Raw genomic sequence first — 21583 nt, forward strand, 5'->3', positions numbered from 1 at the left:
TGGCTGGTGAGCATTTTGGCAGCTAACTGCCTATACAGTTTCTCTTAAAACTGATCTTTTAAGTAGTCCATTTTCTAATGCAATATAATCTCATGGATTTAATTTGGATGAAGTGCAGTCCCAGTTCTCCTGATTTCAAATAAAGCTCTGAATTCATTTTTTAAAATTGTATATCAATTTAAAAGGCTAAAAGTGAAAACTGAAAAAAACCAAAATTTCCCCAAAATTCTACTGAATCCAATACAAATACTTCAGATATTTTTCACTTCTAGTTTTTTTTTTTTTTGATGCCTTGAACTATCTGTGTTCTATGAACTGGTAAACACTATGTTTAAGAAACATATTTTAACCACCCTGTATTGTCTTTTTCCCAATATCCTGAATAGTTGGAAGACACGCTTTGGGCAGCCTTAACAGATCAACATATTAAACTACCCATGGCAATCACTGCGGAGAATCTTGCTGAGAAGCATAAAATAAGCAGAGAAGACTGTGACAGATATGCACTTCAATCACAACAGAGATGGAAAGCTGGTCAGTAAAATTGACTATTCCAAAAATATGCAAACGGTTTTGGTTTTATATGGTATTTGTTAAGCACTTGCTATGTGTCAAGCACTGTTCTAATTGCTGGGATAGATGTATGTTAAGATGGATACAGTTTGTCTCACGTGAAGTTTAATTGTAAGTAGGTGAGATTTATTCAAATTGTCTAATCAAAGTCAATCATGAAATGTCTTTCAATCCAACAGCATTTTTGGCGATTTGACTCCCCTTGCAAAGCCCCTTTATATTTTGGCTAGATCAATCAATCAATCGTATTTATTGAGTGCTTACTGTGTGCAGAGCACTGTACTAAGCGCTTGGGAAGTACAAGTTGGCAACATATAGAGACAGTCCCTACCCAACAGTGGGCTCACAGTCTAAAAGACATCAGAAGTTCTTTTGTGGCTTCTAATCTCACTGATTGGCTCACTCCTTTATTATTGCATAGCAACTTTCACTATGCATGAGATGGATTTTAGAATGTGGAATGCTTTTGGTCCCTTTTCTGTGACCCCATAATTGAAAGTGAGAAATGATTTTCTCCACGGTTCGGTAGGTGTGTTGGATAAATTATTGGGGTGGGGGTGGTGGGGCAGAGGGGTAGCAGGGGAAGGGAAGTGTTGCTTCTCTGGGGAATTAAATCTGGAGGGAGCTGTTCATTTTAACACTTTGGTGGTTAAGGGAACCGTTAGTAAAGGTGGTAAAGTGGTCCATTGCTTACTATTTGATGACTCAGGTTCATTCGTTTTCCAGTCACATCTCTAAACTGCCTTGAGTCACTGTTAGGGGATTTCAAACCAAAGAGCATTTCCTCCTGGCCAACCCAGTCACTTTTCAGGTTTCAAAATACTTTTCAGCTGGAGGTTTCCAAAGAGCCTCATACTTGTTCAGAGCAGCCCTGTCTTTAAGGGACAATCATCTTCCCTACATCCAGCGTTTCATACAACAGAGGGGAACTGGGACAGCCCTTTCTCAAGTAGAAGATTCCATAAGAAACCTTATTATTGTTGTCTTAGAGAAAGGAGGCTATTCCCATATGCTGAGTATTGTACTGTTTCCTGAAAAAAAGGTAAATGGCTATCTTGTTCCACTGATATTTAACCAGCTCCATTAACTGCTACAATAAATAAATTACCATTTAGGAAGCACTTTGTATTTGCGGATAATCTCTACTCATTTTTGGGATTCCCTCACATGTCCTCTAGACTGTAAGCTAGGGGGTAGGGAATCTGTCTCTTTATTGTTGTATTGTACTTTCCCAAGCACTTAGCACAGTGCTCTGCACACAGTAAGTGCTCAATAAACACGATTAAATGAAAATGAGTTAGTTGAACAATAGCATTCCCATTTTTTGGATGAAGCTGCTGAGGTAAAGTAAATTTGCCCAGTAAAGACGATGCCCACCTCAGTGGGCAGGGACCATCCTCTCTTGTTGATTCCACACCAGTGAAGCTAAATGGGTCATGGTCCTCTTCCTTAACATTATGGACCTGTTGACTGCTGAGGGAGATGCAGCTAATTTGCTGCACCTTCATAGTTCTAGTTTTGACCCAAATTCTCAACCTCTGGTCATATTTCCCATCTTTTCCTATCTTCTAGATTGTAAACTCTTCCTCTAGACTCTAAGCGTGTTTTGGACATAAGCTCTATTGTATTGTACTCTCCCAAACTTTTAGTACAGTGCTCTGCACACAGTAATTGCCTAATAAATACCATCAGTTGAGTTGAACATTCTGTGACCAGAAACTTCTTGAGTTTTAGATTTCTTTGCTTAGGTCCTTTTGGAGACATAAGATTGGTTTCAGTGAACTGATTTGTGTATTTTTGTGGCTTTTTCTGCCCTGACTTTTCTGCCCATGATTGAAGCTGGCTCAGTCGTAATGTAGTGGATGATGCAGATTTCATTCCTAGTGGACAGAGGGCTGCGGAAGGCCTAAAACATCAAGCATAAAACTTTTGAACGTAAGACTCGTTCAAAAGGTAAACTTCTCATCCTTTACGGGTGATATGGAGGACAAGATGCGGACCCAGAACTAATATTTTTGACCTTTCGCAGGCTAGCAGAGGAATATGTTCTTGAGAAGAAAAAAATTCTTCATAGGTACCACTTTTTCATTTGAGTGCTGGAGCAAGAACACAGCAGGAACTTTAGGTACTGAGGGAGGGTGGGAGGAGGGAGCAGGCCAGAAAGCCACCACTTTGGGTCTTTTCAGCCCTAATTGTTGACTCTTAGGTCTGGTGGACAGACCTGGGATGAGTGAGGCCAGAACTTTGTCATCGATGCCTACAAATAAATACTTGATGAGGCAAATTGAGTAACACCAACCCATCAGTGGTATCGATGTATTGTGCTTTGCTTATTCTCCGTCCCTCCTTACCTTTCATTTTTTTAACTGATCATGAAAATATCCATTCTTGTTTCAGCTAACGATGGGGGCTGTTTTACTAATGAGATGGTGCCAATTGAAGTGAAAACAAAGAAAGGGAAACAGACCATGCAAGTAGATGAACATGCCCGGCCCCAGACCACACTCGAGTCGTTAGCCAAGCTCCCTCCTGTCTTCAAGAAAGATGGAACAGTCACCGCAGGAAATGCTTCGGTAGGTGTAACCAGGGGCTACTTAGACGGCAAATGAAAAGTAAATGCAAATAATGTGTTCATAATCATGAGTGAGGGAGGTTGACAAGGAAAAATCAGTTGCAGGCTGCAGTGGCAGAACATTTCTTCTGGCAGCAACAAATACAAACTTCAGGATCTGAAGTTCAGTGAGTCTTTTGAGTTTCTTCCTTTCATGTTTAGGCAATTCCTATCACCTAGTGCTACTTCTGAGCAGGCTGATGCCACAGGTGATAAACATCTTCCCTTTATAGTTGTATTTCAGGATCTCTAGTTTACAAATATATCTATGTAAACTTAATTTACATGTAAACTTATATATGCACACTTAATTTCTTTAAATGCTGGCAGCTGAAGAACTGCATTTGAGTTATTTGATATTGAGTTCTATAAATTTCCATTCTCCAAGCTGCTTGACTTGCCGACTCCCACTAAAGTCCCATTTCTCTTCCGACCTCTTCTTGGCCTTTACTGTCCTGCTCACTCCTCCTCCAGGGAACCCACTTATGCTCCTGTGTCTTGCCCTCCAACTTTTTCCTCTGTTCTTCCCATGTCTGACTCCAAACTGCTTCCTGTACTATCTTCCTTGGTCTCGATGCCGTTCCTTTCAAATGGTCCCTGTAAGCTCATTGTGGTCAGGGAATGTGTCCGTTTATTGTTACATTGTACTCTCCCAAGCACTTAGTACAGTGTTCTGCATATAGTAAGCACTCATAAATATGATTGACTGACCTGTCCCTGGCTTTTCCCAACCACTGAACTGCTTCTGTCTCATAGTCTTGCTTCTTCCATGGGAACCTTTCACTGTCAGTCTTGGTGAGTGAATACACTTCCTGTCCCCATCACTCTGCCAGGAAATTTAAAAATAGAAAACACAAATATAAATGCTCAGATATTTTTGTAGTTGAACAGCCATCTTATCAACCTGTTTTTGTCCTTGTTTAATTACCTTGAAAGATTAATTACGACAAAAGATGGTAAATGCCCAAGGCAGAAAATAACTTGTGTTGGTGGTTTCACATTTCCCAGCAATACTAATTGTGGAATTTATGTGGGGCTTACCATGTGCTAAGTACTGTACTAAGACTGATGCTAAGTACAAGATAACCAAGGTGTAGACAGTTCCTGTACCACATGAGGCTCACAGTCTAAGTAGGAGGGAGAGCAGGTATTGAATCCCCATTTTACAGATGAGGAGATTGAGGCACAGAGAAGTTGTGTCTTACCCAAGATACTACAGCAGGCAAGTGGTAGAGCCAGGATTAGAACCCAGGTCCTTTGACTTCAAGGCCGTGCTCTTTTCACCGGGCCCCACTGCTTCTTAAAAGATGATGGATTCTCATTCATTCATTCAATCTCTTCTGGTGGCTGAGTTGCCAGGCCCTCACCACCTTCTGTGGCACCAACCTGCTAAGAAGTAGCACTAGCTGCCAGGGTTTCATTTATTCATTCAATCGTATTTATTGAGCACTTACTGTGTGCAGAGCACTGTACTAAGCACTTGGCAAGGGTTTGCCTTGGTAGATATGAAAGGAAAAAACTCAAAAGGCTTGTTGAAATTTTCATTTGACCGGTGCTGCCGGTTGGGAATGATTGTGTCCCTCTTCTGCAACTGCAGGCAGCAGTTGATTTTTCTATGTCACTTCAAGTCTGTGAGGTCAGGGACCATAGAAATTTATCAATTCTGTGGTAATTTCAACTGCTGCTATTTCTCTTGGAATGAGTATCTCTCTTGTGTTTGCCTGGTGCCTACTCTTTTAAATGAAAGAATCCTTATACAAGGTTAAATGACTTCTGCCCTAGATCTCATCCTGGCCCAATCTTACCTGCTTCTTGACCCTCCACACTGGAGATTAAATTGCTCAAGATCATACTCACTAACTCCCATTTGTTCATGTCCTTCATTATTGCATAATGTAATATGCATTTTAAATATATTTTAAGTATAAATGAAAGCATTCAGCAAATAGCTATCTTTTTTTTTTTCTTCCAATTCTGCGAGATAGCTTGTAGCTAGTTAGTTATCCCCAAATGCAAGTGAAAATGAGAAAGCTAAAGGAGCTGAATGGAAAGAACTGTAGAATACCGTATGTTTCTAGACCATAAGATCCTCATGGGCAGGGAATGTGTCTACCAACTCTCATTTTACTGTACTCTCCCAAGCGTTTAGTACAGTGCTCTGCACACAGTAAGTGCTCAAAAATAAGATTTATTGCCTTTGGGAAGTCAATAATAATACTAATAATAATGATGGCATTTGTTAAGCACTTACTATGTGCAGAGCACTGTTCTAAGTGCTGGGGGGGATACAAGGTGATCGCGTTGTCCCACATGGGGCTTACAGTCTTCAGCCTCATTTTACAAGATGAGGTAAGTGAGTCTCAGCGAAGTGACTTGCCCAAGGTCACCCACCACCCAGTGGAGGAGCTGGGATTAGAACCCACAACCTCTGACTCCCAAGCCCAGGCTCTTTCCACTGAGCTACGCTGCTCCATCAGTACTATTTGATAGACTGAGACAAAGTACAAGGTAGGTGTAAGGCGATCATCATCTCAACATCAAGTCTGGTGCAGAGATGTAAGGGCTAAGAGAAAGAGCAGGGAAGAAAACAATTATCAGTGTGACCAGTGACTATCAAAGTGAAGTGAAGGTTATTAAAAGTTGGGCAGAGAAAAGGGGCACAGAATATGCTGGAATGGAGAGAAGTGGGTGCGAGGTGAGTACCTGATGTGTCTGGCTCTGAGGTCGTCCAGCAGCATCATTGGGATTGCTGTCATGGCTGCTTGGAGTGGTTGCTGTGGCTATAGTTGAGCCGTGAGAAGCCTGAAATTCTGCTTCCCTAGCCGTAGGATCCTACTGGCTTGGTTTTTATTTTGTATCTTTACCTTTGTTTTATGTCGTTTTAGGGTATTATTGTTTCATCACTTCTTAAACGTCTGTCTCCAGTCCTGTCTTCCTCCCCTCCCTCTCCCAAATAGGGCCTTACTTAGATTGTGAGTCCCTTGAGGTCCAGGCACCATGTCTAATTCCCATCTTGTAGTGTTTCCCGGCACTTAGTACAGTGCTCCACACAGGGTAAACACACACCTAAATACTATTACTATTTAGCACCATGGCCTAGTGGAAGGAGCATTGGCCTGTGAGTCAAAGGACCTGGGTTCTAATCCTGGCTCTGCCACTCACCTGCTGTGTGACCTTGGGCAGGTCACTTAACTTCTCTGGGCCTCAGTTCTGTCCTCTGCAAAACAGGGATTCAATACCTGTTCTCCCTCCTATTTACTCTGTTAGCCTCATGTAGGCCCTGGCTATCCTGCGTCTACCCCAGCCCTTAATGCAGTACTTGGCATATCATAAGCTCTTAACAAATACCACCATGATTACTACTATGAAATAATTATCGCTACTACTCTCCTTCCTACTTGGTAGCAAGTTGAATTTGGAAAATATTTTTCAAGGAAATACACTTTCCAGGGATTCACTACACATTTAGTTTAGACACAAAAGCACTTACTATCGAGAAAAGCATTGCGGTTACCACTGCCTCCCCTCCTGGCATTTTCCCACGTGCTCTTGGTCTCCTCCATCCCCACTAAGACTTTGTGAGGGTTTTAACGTTTCATCATTGCTGATGTGTCTGTCTCCAATTCCTTCTCCTCACTTAAACTCTTAGATTGTAAACCTTCTGAGGGCCAGGGACCGTGTCTAACTCCCCACTGTGTATTCTCTCCAGCGCTTAGCACAGTGCTCTGCACAGTGAGTATTTAAAATACTAAACTACAAATTCCTTTGTTATGTTTATTCGTAAGGTTGACTGAACATGTGCAGTTAAAAAATTGTGTTATTGCATTCCCTGTGAATTCCAGTTTCTGTTTTAGAATTGATTGTCACCTTGAAAGTATCCAAATGGTAGAAAATTATGTCAGCCTGGTTTTCTTGGTATAAAACTAAGACTAAATTTTTGTTCAGAAATAGGAACTAAGGATATGTTTTCTTGCTGAAACAGAGGTCATGTTGCTCCGTGATTAAAAACCATGTCATAGCCACTCTGTTTTATCCCTATTCTGCACTTCACGATGTTTGTGGAATTAGTATACTAACTTGGTTGCTTTGGTTTTAAAGGGCGTGTCAGATGGAGCCGGAGCAGTAATCATAGCCAGTGAAGATGCGGTAAAAAAGCACAACCTCACTCCACTGGCACAAATTGTGAGCTACTTCACAGCTGGCTGTGACCCCTCTATCATGGGCATTGGTAAGTTAGAGAAAAGCAAATGACTCGGTTCTCTCATTTAGGGGTATGGGGGAGGGGTAAGGAGATTTTTGGTTCCAAGCTGAGGTGTTATTGGCTATAGTGCCTTGGGCCACTAGCCATGTTTGAGAGTGAAGATTGGTTCTTCATGGCTCAACTGGTGTTGGATTGCAATTTGGATATAGTCAGTGAAGAAACACCAGCATTGTCTTCAAGAAAACAGCCCCAATTTTGTCCCAGTAATGCTGATTGGATATCGAAGAGAGCAAGTGGAGGGCTGAAGGTCCCAAGGGATGGGATGCTCACTTGATTAGTGGTATTTATTGAGCCCTGACTGTGTGCAGAGCACTATACTAAGTGCTTGGGAGAGTTCAGTACAACAGAGGTTGGAAGACATGTTCCTGACCACAACAAGCTTACAGTCTAGAGGAGAATAATGATGGTGGTATTGGTTCAGCACGGAGGTAGTTACAAGCTAATCAGGCCCCGTCCCTCAGTGGGCTCACTGTCTACATAGAGGGACCCTTGAATGCCCTAATGCATTTTACATACATGGCATTTGGGCCTGGCAGCGAGTCTTTTCCAAGCCCAGGACCACCAAGTTTCAGAATCCAGTTCTGGGGTCTCCTGGGAGGGCCAGAGCAATTTTCCCAGCCTCGTGACTACCCGAACCCAGAACAAAACCTCTAGTTGCTGCAGATGCCACATGGGCCAGCAACAGGCCCCCATGTGCTTTGCAATCCATCTGCTGGGACCAGACACTTCCTGCGGATGCTATTACTGGTATTTGTTAAGCTCTTAGTATTTGCTAGGCACTATACTAAATTCTGGGGTAGATACAAGCTAATGAGGTTGGACATAGTCCATGGTCATACAGTCCTAATCCACATTTTACAGATGAGGTAACTGAGGCACAGAGAAGTTAAGGGACTTGCCCAAAAGTAGACAGCAGACAGGTGGCAGAGCTGGGACTAGAACTCAGATCCTCTGACTCTCAGGCCTGTACTCTTTCCACTAGGTACTGCTCTGCACACATTAAGTGCTCAATAAATACGATTGAGTGAATGAATAGTATTTGGTAATGGTTCTAAAAGGGTTCTTCCAGTCTCATTTAGCATTTACAACAGGAAGATAACACATAGCTTCCCTTCTCTTATATAGAGTATCTGGATTAGGCTAAATGCCAATGCCAAAAGATGATTTTGTTTTGTACAGCCTAAAGGTCCACAGTCATTTTCTTTACCAAGAAAATTTCCACTTGTTCTGTTGTGAAATTAATGTGGGGAACAGCTATATTCGAGCCAGTGAGTGAACTACCCATCTGGTTTGGGGGATTATGAATTCATCCCATGCCCCACCTTAGAAAGAATGATGGGAACCTCAAATTGAATCCAGTCTTAAATCGGCAACCCACGGTAAAAGAGAGACTCAATCTTAATTACAGTATTTGAGGCCCTACCGTGTGCAGAATGCCATCTGAATTTTTGGGGCTTCAGGCTGTGAGCCCCACGTAGCACAACGTGATTACCTTGTATCTACCCCAGTGCCTAGAACAGTGCTTGGCACATAGTAAGCACTTAATAAATACCGTTATTGTTATCAAAGACTACCTCTATTTTGCCAGTGTATAGTTTGGTGTGCTGCTTCCGAGGTAGTCAAATTTAGTTGTGATAAACCTAGCTGGTCATTGCTCCGTCGTCTTTCTATTGATTTTGTAAAAAGAGAGGGGGGAATTTAACTGAATATGTTTTTCATTCTTTTTAGGCCCTGTGCCAGCCATCACTGGGGCTCTGAAGAAGGCAGGGCTGAGTCTCAAAGACCTGGATTTGGTGGAGGTAAGGAAAGTATAGAGACCCGGCTGCCTTTTGCAGCGGATTAGTGCTGTGTAGATCTAGCTTGTTTGCTTTGATGCCTGTTTGGATCACTGAGTTTTAATCCCGGCTCTGCCATTTACCTGCTGTGTGACCTCGGTCAGGTCACTTCTCTGGGGATTCAAAAACGGGGATTCATTACTTACTCTCCTCCCTTCTTAGACTGTGAACTCCATGTGGGGTCTGACGACCTAGTATCTACCGCAGTGCTCGGCACATAGTCCGCACTTAGCAAATTGTGCAGTTGTTATTGTTGAGATTTTGAAAAAGCTGTACTGCTAAAGAATTAGGATTTTTCCGGTACTATCTGGAATCACATTAGTTCATTCAATCATGTTTGTTGAGTGCTTATCATGTGTATTTCCCCAAAACACTTTGCAGATAGTAACTCTGTCTGTGCAGCATTCTGAGGGTGATCAAGGACAGGCTACTGACCTCATTTTATCCCCGAGGAGACTAGGTCACCGGGTCAGGGGCAGCCTATAGATGAAGCCCAAGCTAGAACCAACCTTCCTGCCTGTGTAAGATTCTGTTTTCTAGGCTACAAGACTACCAACCACTCTGGCTCTAAAGGTGGCCCAGGGTTCCCCCCCCGGCCCCACTCACCTGTATGATAGGTTCCATCTCCAGTCTCACTTGAATTTCTGTATTTTAGGGAATGAAATTTTCCTGGTAAAATTCCTCACAGTCCCTCTCCTGGAAGGATTCAGCATCCTAGTGTCAGAAAATCCAAAAGGGCTTTGGAGTGAGAGGTCATGGATTCAAATCTCAGCTCCACCAGTTGTCAGCTGTGTGACCTTGGGCAAGTCATTTAACTTCTCTGTGCCTCAGTTCCCTCATCTGTAAAATGGGGATTAAGACTGTGAGCCCCCCGTGGGACAACCGGATCACCTTGTAACCTCCTCAGCGCTTAGAACAGTGCTTTGCACATAGTAAGCGCTTAATAAATGCCATCATTATTATTATAAATGGGAAAAGACATTAAAGGCCAGTCTGTGCCCCCAGCAGAATACACTCCGGGGTTTCCTGTTCTGGGGCTTTGTCCGTTGGAAAGTGTAGGAACTTCTGCTGCTCTCCCCTGGGTGTAGTTAAGCCCTGAGTCTTCTTTTGTTTTCTTTGAGGTGAATGAGGCCTTTGCTGCCCAGTATCTGGCGGTTGAACAGAGTTTGGGCCTTGACCCAAGTAAAACAAATGTGAATGGAGGAGCCATTGCACTGGGTCATCCACTGGGAGGATCCGGATCAAGAATCACTGCCCATCTGGTTCACGAGTTAAGGTAATTGCTTCAAGTCGCTACTTTTGACCACTGCATTCATGAAGAGGGAAGGGGGGTAGCAGCACTCACTGCGGTGCACAGTGCACCTAGCAAAGTGACCCAGTCCCGGCCCGCGTGGAACTTACACGCTAACGAGGGAAACATATCTCCCACCAGAAAGGTCAGGTCGGCGATTTTCCTCACTCAAGCCTTGTCCTCGGATTGGGTGACGCTTCCCAAAGCATGAAAGGGGCAGGATCCCAGCGACAGGCCTAGGGGAAAACCCAAGTAAGCAATTCATTCATTCAATCATACTTATTGAGCGCTTACTGTGTGCAGAGCACTGTACTAAGCGCTTGGGAAGTACAAGTTGGCAACATATAGAGACGGTCCCTACCTGACAACGGACTCACAGTCTAGAAGGGAGAGACGGACAACAGAACAAAACATGTGGACAGGTGTCATTAGAATAAATAGAAATAAAGCTAGATGCACATCATTAACTAAATAGAATAGTAAATATGTACAAGTAAAATAGAGTAATGACCCCCTGATTAGAGAAGCAGCATGGCTCAGTGGAAAGAGCACGGGCTTTGGAGTCAGTGGTCATGGGTTCAAATCCAGGCTCCACCAATTGTCAGCTGTGTGACTTTGGGCAAGTCACTTAACTTCTGTGCCTCAGTTACCTCATCTGTAAACTGGGGATTGACTGTGAGCCCCCGTGGGACAACCTGATCACCTTATATCCCCCCCAGCGCTTAGAACAGTGCTTTGCACATAGTAAGCGCTTAATAAATGCCATCATCATCATCATTTGAGGAGAAATGGGACCTTGAGCTGCTTTTTGAAGGTTCTTTTTGACTCTCCAACGACCACGGTTCCATCCCTTGAAGTTACGAGGAGAGAGGAAGGGGAGGTGGTAGCAAAGGCTGCGAGAAAGGGAAGGCAAAAGGGGGTGACTATAATTCACTACATTCGTGGCTTAGTGGATAGAGCACAGGTCTGGGAGGGAGGAGGTCCTGGGTTCTATCAGCTCTGCCAAATGTCTGCTATGTGAACTGGGGCAAGTCCCGTCATTTCTCTGGGCCTCATCTGTAAATGTGGGATTTAGACTGTGAGCCCTATGAGGGACATGGACTGTGTCCAACCTACCTTGTATCTACCCTCAGTGTTTAGAACAGTGTTGGTACATGGTAAGCGCTTAACAAGTAACATAATGTAGAGAAATAAGTGTTACTGTACTTTCTCTTCCTTCTCTCCTGCTCCCCTTAAGTCCCAGTGTAATAGCCTCTTCCCTGTTTTGGGGGTGGGCAAATAAATATGGTGTGAAAGAGTGCAGCTTTAGTAGAAGGTGAAAGGCACCAATAAATGACATTAAGATGATGGTGGCCTCCCTCATATTTAATGGATTGTGGTATTAAGCACTTACTCTGTGCCCAGTACTGTACTAAGCCCCAGGATGTATACAAGATAATTAAGTCAGTCACAGTCCCTGTTCCACATGGGGCTCAGCCTAAGGGGGAGGGAGAACAGGTATTGAACTCCCATTTTACAGATGAGGCAGTTGGGGCACAGAGAAGTTAAGTGACTGGACTAGGACCACACAGCAGGCAAGTGGCAGAGCCAGTCCTCTTTCTGCTAGGCCAAATTGCTTGTTTGTGGTAATTGGATGGGGACTGCATAATTAGTACCCTGGGCAGTACCTGTTTGTATGTTTTACGTACCTGAAGATAGCATCACAGTGATGGGTGAGAGTGAGGAAAACAGCCATTCTAACTCTGCTCTGCTGTTAATATTTCTGGTAGCCTCCTCCCCTATTATCATCATCATCATCATCATCAATCATATTTATTGAGCGCTTACTGTGTGCAGAGCACTGTACTAAGCGCTTGGGAAGTACAAGTTGGCAACATATAGAGACAGTCCCTACCCAACAGTGGGCTCACAGTCTAAAAGGGGGAGACAGAGAACAAAACCAAACATACTAACAAAATTAAATAGAATAGATATGTACAAGTAAAATAGAGTAATAAATATGTACAAACATATATACATTTATACAGTGTAAGGTCCCTGTGGGCAATGAACATGTCACTCTCTTCTGTAATTTCACTCACCAAATTCGATTGCTTGCTTTGTAGACGTCGTGGAGGAAAATATGCCATGGGGTCAGCTTGCATTGGAGGTGGCCAAGGCATCGCACTCCTTATTCAGAACACAGCCTGAGGAGAAGAATAAGTCTTCTGTGTTCTCCCGTACCCCCTTAGCCTGCGAACAGCTTCTTGAAGAAAACCCATGAGAAAAATCAAAGGAGAACCACCGACCAGCCTGACAGCGGCCACGCTCTGCTATGGCAGTGACAGGACGGCGGCCCATGTGGGTGAAGTCGGTGTTCATGGATTCCAAGGTCAGGGAAACTTTATACATGCAAAGAAAGAGATTGATAAAATTATAGCTCTGAGTGTGAAGTAGCGGTACAGAAAGAACTTCAAAGAAAATAACATACCTGCCAAGCCTCTTCTGCCAACTTTGCCTTACTGTGCTGGGTCATCCACAAAAGGTGCCTTAGCTCCCTGATTCAGCCAGTCTTCTCTCGTTTTGGAAATTACTTGTACATTGCTGGATGCCCCCTTGTAGTTCACTCATTCCAAGAATGAAAGCTGTCACTCAGCTCTGTCTCATCACCTAATAAATTCTCAAAAGCCACCACCAGCGTGATCTCTTTTCGAAAGAGTGGGGTGAAAAAAAGAGAAACCTGGGCAGTGCAGGCATAGCAGTTTGGGGGATGGATAGACTCTTACTGCGCCAGTAACTTGCAAGGTCGGATTTAGAGGAGCAGCGTGGTTTAGTGGATAGAGCAAAGTCCTGCGAGTCAGAAGGACCTGGGCTCCAATCCCAGCTCTGCCATGTGTCTGCTGTGTGACCTTGGGTAAGGCACTGCACTTCCCTGGGCCTCAGTTACCTCCTCTGTAAAATGGCCATTAGGAGTGTAAGCCCCATGTGGGACTGTGCCCAATCCGATTAACTTGTATCTACCCCAGCGGTTAGTACAGTGCTCTGCACACAGTATGTGCTCAATAAATACAATTGAATGAATAGTTAGAGTTTAACAAGTAATAATAATAATAATTATTATTAGTTAGGTCCCAGGAAAAATTTTGAAAGAAAGATTGGAAGCCACCATTCCATCCCACCCTGCCCTCTTTCCTTGCCACCTGTCTGTTGCTTGCAAGTGTGGTCAGGAGGGATGAGTTCCACAGCCCTGCAGTGAGATAAATAGGTGAGAAGTGGAATACTCCCACCCACGGTGGGGCTTTTGGTCACCTTAGGTTTGATGCCATTTAAGAGGAGCCTCGATGATTAGCGGAAATCACCTTGCTCTTTCTTTGATAGGCCGCATGGAAAGATCCTGCCTCTGTGGATATTCTGAGCTGCACCCAGGCCTATTGGGCTGGGCCAAATGGCAAAAGGGTGAGCTAGGATGGGCCACTGAGGTCTTCCATGCCCCCTCAGCTGAGCAGACAGGTGTGATAAACAAAAACACATGCAGCACGGCTTCCAGACCAAAGGTGGCTTCAAAGCATCAGCTGCCCAGGTCACTCCCCTGTGGGGAAGCCAGGAGACAACAAACAAAGCCACCGACCAAACAGCTCAGTGGGCAGCAAAAATCAATACGTGGAAAGCGGAACCTTTTTCGCTCAATTGCCATGGCTCATCAAGTCAATTTTGCCAACTCTGCCTTGGTCGCTTCATTTTCTTGCTATACCTCTTTTCTAGACGCTCAGTCTTCCTTCACCTCCCACTAACCGTGATGGTGGCAGGGGATGCATGGGAGGTTTCCAAGAAGGACAGAGCTGGTGGTGTCTGTGGGCGCTCAGCCTGGTGCCCACGTCTGTGAGGACTGTGGTATGAAGAAATTGGCCCAGGACAATGCCTCCTAGACTCGTGCTGAGCTGGCCCCTTAACCCTTCCTTCTGATTCCACTACCAAAGCCACCTCTCTCCTACCGTGCAGGGAGGGATTTCACTTGTACAGATTCCTGGGGGGGACAGTCCTTGAGAAAACACTGGGACAGGAAAGATTAAAGTTCTACCCCACTGAGCCCCAAATCTAAAGGACACTACCCCATCCTAGTAATAATAATTGTGGTATTAAGCTTTTACTATGTGTCAGACACTGTTCTAAGCACTAGGGTGGATTCAAGCAAGTGTGGTTGGACACGGTCCCTGTCTCACATGGGGCTCACAATCTTGATCCCCATTTTACAGATGAGGTAACTGAGGCACAAAGGAGTTAAGTGACTTGCCCATGGTCACACAGCAGACAAGTGGCAGAGCAAGGATTAGAACCCAGATCCTCCTGACTCGCAGGCCCGGGCTCTATCCAGTTGGCCACACTGCTTCTCCTACTCCTCCTTGACCTCTGAGCACCATTTGATGCTGTGGACCATTCCCTTCCCCTAGAAACATATGTAACATTGATTTCGCTGACCATCTCTTGATTTTCCTACCTCTGTGCCCTCTCCATGTCAGTCTCTTGCAAGATCCACCTCTACTTCCCCCCAAACTATGGGAGTTCCCTTCTGCGTGATGTATAGAGCACAGGCCTGGGACTCAGAAGGTTTATGGGTTCTAACCCCGGCTCCGCCACTTGTCTGTTGTGTGACCTTGGGCAAGTCACTTAACTTCTCTGAGCCTCAGTTACCTCATCTGTAAAATAGGGATTAAGAGTGTGAGCTCTATGTGGGACAGGGATTGTGTCCAACCTACCTTGTAACTACCCTAGTACTAGAACAGTGCTTGGTACATAAGCACTTAACAAATATAATAATAATAATAATAATTGCTATTATTCTCCATTTAAACCAACTTCCTTGGGGAGCTCATTTGCTTCTTGGCTTCAACTACCATCTTCAAACGGGTGAGTCCCAAATTGGCCTCTGCAGCCCACATCTCTTGCCTCTGCGCTTCCTCCTGCCTTCAGGATATCTCTACTTGGGTGGTCTGCCGACACCCAAATGCAACATGAACTCCTCGTCCTTCCCAAACCTTCCCTCACCCCAGCTTTCCCATCACTGCTGACACCACGATCATCCATCTTACAAGCCCGTAAACCTGGCATCCTCAACATCTCCTTCTGTTTATTCAGTCTGTTACCAAATCTTGTCATTTCCCACTTCAACTTCTAACAAATACCATTATTATTATTATTACATCAGCCTTCTCCCAGACCTCTCTGGCTCCAGCCTCACCCCCTGCCTCCAATCCATATTTCACTCTGTTGCCAGATCATTCTTCTGATATATCCTTCTACACCTCTCTCTTCGCTCCTCAAAAACCTCCAGGGGCAGCCCATACATCTCCAAATCAAGCAGAAACTCCTCATCCTTGCTTTTAAGGCAATCAACTCTTCCCCTCCTGTCCATCCTCACGTCTCTCCCACAACCCAGCCCACACACTTTAGTACAATTCTTCTCACTGGGCCTCAATATCACCTCTCTTGCCCTCCCTCCTGCTTAGAACTCCCACTTCCCAGCCAAAAGAGCCCCAACTTCAAATCTCTACTAAAATGACATGTCCTCCGGGAAGACCACCCTGATTTCTCATCTCTCCATCGTATCTGCACAGCACATACACGCATATTCTTTTACTATGTTGTTTCCCCTACCTGTAATTTATTTCGAAGCCTGGCTTCCCCACCGGATTGTAAGCTCTTTGATGCTCTACTAACTCTTGTACTCTCAAGCACTTAATACAGTGTTCTGCAAATAGTGAGTGCTCCAATAAATACCATTGACAAGAGAGTCCTCCTTCTCTTATTGTTCAATTGTTTGCCTGCCACGAGGTGGCATTCTGTTAACACATAAGAGCAGGCGATGATGTACACGTGTGCTAAATTCAGGCCAGAGTCTTCTGGTTTTGCTAATAATCGAATAATTGAATCAAGTCCAATTCAACACATGGGTGAGATCCTTTGCTGAGGGTTACTTAATGTCCCCAGAGGCACGATCGGTTCTATGAACAATGACACAGCACCTAATTTTTTTCTTTTTGAATGGTATTTGTTAAGCACTTACCATGTGCCAGACACTGTACTAACAGCTGGGATAGATACAAGCTAATCAGGGTGGACACAGTCCCTGTCCAACACAGGGATCACAGTCTTAATCCCCATTTTCCAGAGACGATAACCAAGGTACAGAGAAGTTAAATGGGGGTGCTACGCGTTCCCCGAGGAGATGTCCACTGGGCTAGCTTCAGTCGGCAGAGGAAGATTCCAGCAAGGAGAGAGCCTAGCTAGAGATGGGCTGAGTACCAGAGGGAGTCTAGAGTAAAATGGCAATGATTAAAAAAAAAAAAAAAAAGCACGGCCTAGTGGAAAGCACGGGCACGGGAGTAAGCAATTTGCCCAAGATTCACTTTCACAGCCAAGGGTATCATCTTCAGAAAAGATAGACACCTAACTAATCGTGTTCTCTCCCGTTCTGGCCTCCTTTACAGACAACATCCTCAAGATCTTCCCGGAGAAGATCATCATCATCAATGACAGCATTTACTAAATATTTACTAGGTGCTTCAACTTGCCCACGAGAGGTTTACAATCTAATGGCAGGGCAACCCCTGCCATTAGATTGTAAACCTCTCGTGGGCAAGTGGATGCAAATTGCCAAAAATACAATAAGAGTGAGAACATGCATAGAGTGAAAAAAAACTAAGGAATTAAATAAATAAATGACTGCTAAGGTGGAGATTAATCAGAGAATGCCTCTTGGAGGAGGTGGCTTTCTAGAAGGGCTTGGAAAGCAGAGATGGATGGTTAGATGAAGAGCCCCAAGGACCCTTCCCCACAGCGTCCATCTCCTCCTCTGCAGCAGACTCTGAGGTGGAAAGTGCCCCTTCTATTATTAAATGTTAGTCTTCCCCCCGAACTTTAAATCCTAGCCCTTCCCCTCCAAAGAGTCCCTGCTTCATCCTCATGGCCTCCCTCTAGACACCTCCTACTCTCTGGGTACTTGGCCCGGCCCATGAAGACCCCAGTCATGCTGCAGGTCAGACTGGGTAATTAGGGTTAGGATGCGGTTCAGGGGGCAGCAGGTAAAATCTGCTAGATGCTAAACTCTTTGAGGGCAGGGATTGTGCCTACTAGCTCTATTGTACTTTCCCAATTCAGTCCTCTGCAAACGGTAGGCCCTCAATAAATACAACTGATTAATCACACTGAGTGAATGAATGAATGAGTTGCTACTGCTGCCAGAATGCCCACGTTAAACCATGGCTGAGTCTCTCTTGGGGTCAGTCCTAAGACCACTGCCCCCCACCCCCTTCCCTTTTTTCCCTTTCCCTCCTCTTTCCTCTTGCCCTGTCTGGACTGTGCCACTCGGTCTCGACGGGAGGACAGTAGGACAGCCACATAGTTACCGGGAGCTACCAGCCTCCAAGTAATAATATTATGGTACTTATTAAATGTTTACTATGTGCCAAGCACTGTTCTAAGCACTGGTGTAGATGCAAGTTTATCAGGTTCACACTCTTAGTCCCCATCTGTAAGATAAGGTCACTGAGGCCCAGAGAAGTTAAGTGACTTGCCCAAGGTCACACAGCAGACATGTGGCAGAGTCAGAATTAGAACCCAGGTCCTTCTGACTCCCATGTCTGTGCTCTATCTAGTAAGCCATGCTGCTTCAGCGTGGCTCAGTGGGAAGAGCCCGGGCTTGGGAGCCAGAGGTCATGGGTTCGAATCCCAGCTCTGCCACTTGTCAGCTGTGTGACCTTGGGCAAGTCACTTAACTTCTCTGAGCCTCAGTTCCCTCATCTCTAAAATGGAGATTAAGACTGTGAGCCCCACGAGGGACAACCTGATCACCTTGTATCCCCCCAGCGCTTAGAACAGTGCTTCGCACATAGTAAGCGCTTAACAAATGTCATCATTATTATTATTATTATTCTCAAGTACTTGCAGCCTCCTAGTATTTGCAGCCTCCAGTATTTGCATCAAAGTTACAGATCAAGTGGATACCTAAATACAGAACCTTTGGAGGCCCTGACCTCCCTCTGTAGTATCAACCTCTCCTCCAGCTCCCTCCCTTCTGGTTTTGAACCAACTCTGAGTCTCCTGGAGGAGGGGAAAAGAAAAAGAAAGTGAAGCTCTTTGTGGGGAGGGAATGTGTCTATTTACTGTTATTAACACGCTATCTGACCTTGGCTTCACAGACTCCGTCCTCTCCTGGTTCTCCTCTTATCTCTCCGGCCGTTCTTTCTCAGTCTCTTTTGCAGGCTCCTCCTCCCCCTCCCATCCTCTTACTGTGGGGGTTCCCCAAGGTTCAGTGCTTGGTCCCCTTCTGTTCTCCATCTACACTCACTCCCTTGGTGACCTCATTCGCTCCCACGGCTTCAACTATCATCTCTACACTGATGACACCCAGATCTACATCTCTGCCCCTGCTCTCTCCCCCTCCCTCCAGGCTCGCATCTCCTCCTGCCTTCAGGACATCTCCATCTGGATGTCCGCCCGCCACCTGAAGCTCAACATGTCGAAGACTGAGCTCCTTGTCTTCCCTCCCAAACCTTGTCCTCTCCCTGACTTTCCCATCTCTGTTGACGGCACTACCATCCTTCCCGTCTCACAAGCCCGCAACCTTGGTGTCATCCTCGACTCCGCTCTCTCATTCACCCCTCACATCCAAGCCGTCACCAAAACCTGCCGGTCTCAGCTCCGCAACATTGCCAAGATCCGCCCTTTCCTCTCCATCCAAACTGCTACCCTGCTCATTCAAGCTCTCATCCTATCCCGTCTGGACTACTGCACCAGCCTTCTCTCTGATCTCCCATCCTCGTGTCTCTCTCCACTTCAATCCATACTTCATGCTGCTGCCCGGATTATCTTTGTCCAGAAACGCTCTGGGCATATTACTCCCCTCCTCAAAAATCTCCAGTGGCTACCAATCAATCTGCGCATCAGGAAGAAACTCCTCACCCTGGGCTTCAAGGCTGTCCATCACTTCGCCCCCTCCTACCTCACCTCCCTTCTCTCCTTCTACTGCCCAGCCCGCAACCTCCGCTCCTCCACCGCTAATCTCCTCACTGTACCTCGTTCTCGCCTCTCCCGCCGTCGACCCCCGGCCCATGTCATCCCCCGGGCCTGGAATGCCCTCCCTCTGCCCCTCCGCCAAGCTAGCTCTCTTCCTCCCTTCAAGGCCCTGCTGAGAGCTCACCTCCTCCAGGAGGCCTTCCCAGACTGAGCCCCTTCCTTCCTCTCCCCCTCGTCCCCCTCTCCATCCCCCCATCTTACCTCCTTCCCTTCCCCACAGCACCTGTATATATGTATATATGGTTGTACATATTTATTACTCTATTTATTTATTTATTTATCTTACTTGTACATTTCTATCCTATTTATTTTATTGGTATGTTTGGCTCTGTTCTCTGTCTCCCCCTTTTAGACTGTGAGCCCACTGTTGAGTAGGGACTGTCTCTATGTGTTGCCAATTTGTACTTCCCAAGCGCTTAGTACAGTGCTCTGCACATAGTAAGCGCTCAATAAATACGATTGATTGATTGATTGATTGATTGATTACTGTTGTATTGTACTCTCCCAATATGATTGACTAACTGAAGGACAGGGGCAACCTTCCCTCCAGTTACAGATGATCCTGGCTTCTCTTCCCCTCTGCAAAGGCCACAAACCCCTCCACGGGACATCTCCTTTACGCACATCCCTCCCTCGTCTCCACCAAACTTCCCTGAGTTAGAGCTCGGGAAAGACCGAATGCTGGGTGGAGCAGAGGGAATGTGTCTGTTCATTGTTCTATTATACCCTCCCAAGCCCTGAGTACAGTAAATGCTCAATAAATCCGATTGAATAAATGAATGAATGAAATGAAGTATACCTGGGAGGGTGGAGGTTAGTCTCCCCTTTATAGAACCCACAAGTAGCTTTCCATCCAGGGTCCATCCAGCCCAGAGACTGCAGGTCAAATGTACATGCTTAAGGAATGCAGAGGGGAGCGTGTCCCCAACAAATTAAGGATGGAGAGATGAAAATTAGGGCTAAGTGGCCCTTAGGGTGGATGTCCAGCACAGCCACCAGTTATTCATTCATTCAATCGTATTTATTGAGCATTTACTGTGTGCAGAGCACTGTACTAAGCGCTTATCATACCACCCTGTCCACCAGAGCATCATCTGCCACTCTCCGCAAACAATGAGCAGGGTGAACCATTGGTCTGGCCCAGGGATGGCATTTCTTAATGTTGAGGATCCATCTGAACATCAAACAGAAACTCCTTACTACCGGCTTTAAAGCACCCTGTCAGCTTGCCCCCTCCTACCTCACCTCACAGTACCTTGACCTCGTCTATCTCATCGCCAACCCCTTGCCCATGTCCTCCTGGATCTCCCTTCCCCTCCATATCTGCCAGACCACCACTCTCCCCACCTTCAAAGCATTATTAAGGTCACAACTCCTCCAAGAGGCCTTCCCTGATGAAGCTCTCATTTCCCTTCTGCTACATCTATGCACTTGGAACTGTGACCTTTGGGCATTTGGGCATCAAAGCAGCGTGGCTCAGTGGAAAGATCCCGGGCTTTGGACTCAGAGGTCATGGGTTCGAATCCCAGCTCCGCCACTTGTCAGCTGGGTGACGTTGGGCAAGTCACTTCACTTCTCACGGCCTCAGTTACCTCATCTGTAAAATGGGGATTAAGACTGTGAGCCCCACGTGGGACAACCTGATCACCTTGTATCCCCCCCAGCGCTTAGAACAGTGCTTTGCACATAGTAAGCGCTTCACAAATACCATCATTATTATTATTATTATTTGATATTTGTTCCACTCTCAACCTCACTTTTGTACATACCTTTAAATTATATATTATAAATTATTTATTTATAATAGTATCCCTCTAGACTGTAAGCTCACTGTGGGCTGGGAACGTGTCTACCGACTCTGTTGTATTTAGTACAGTGCTCTGCACATTACCAGCACTCAGTAAATACCAATGACGATGATGTTCTACAATCACAGCCCTAGAGCTGTTAGAACCCAGGAA

The 21583-nt window shown here is 45.4% G+C and overlaps 1 protein-coding gene across 1 annotated transcript in view; it reads left to right on the forward strand.

The window, feature by feature from the left end:
• Positions 1-13241, forward strand: part of ACAA2 (acetyl-CoA acyltransferase 2) — a 35834-nt gene extending 22593 nt beyond the window's left edge. Inside the window, exons 5-10 of the mRNA XM_038743695.1 lie at positions 387-534; positions 2971-3146; positions 7283-7412; positions 9174-9244; positions 10402-10556; positions 12677-13241. Coding sequence (XP_038599623.1) covers positions 387-534; positions 2971-3146; positions 7283-7412; positions 9174-9244; positions 10402-10556; positions 12677-12761 — 765 coding nt within the window. The 3' untranslated portion in view covers positions 12762-13241. The remainder of the gene's footprint in view (positions 1-386; positions 535-2970; positions 3147-7282; positions 7413-9173; positions 9245-10401; positions 10557-12676) is intronic.
• Positions 13242-21583: the final 8342 nt, after the last annotated feature.

Source organism: Tachyglossus aculeatus, chromosome 3 (assembly GCF_015852505.1).
Source record: "Tachyglossus aculeatus isolate mTacAcu1 chromosome 3, mTacAcu1.pri, whole genome shotgun sequence".
NCBI classification, from domain to species: Eukaryota; Metazoa; Chordata; class Mammalia; order Monotremata; family Tachyglossidae; genus Tachyglossus; species Tachyglossus aculeatus.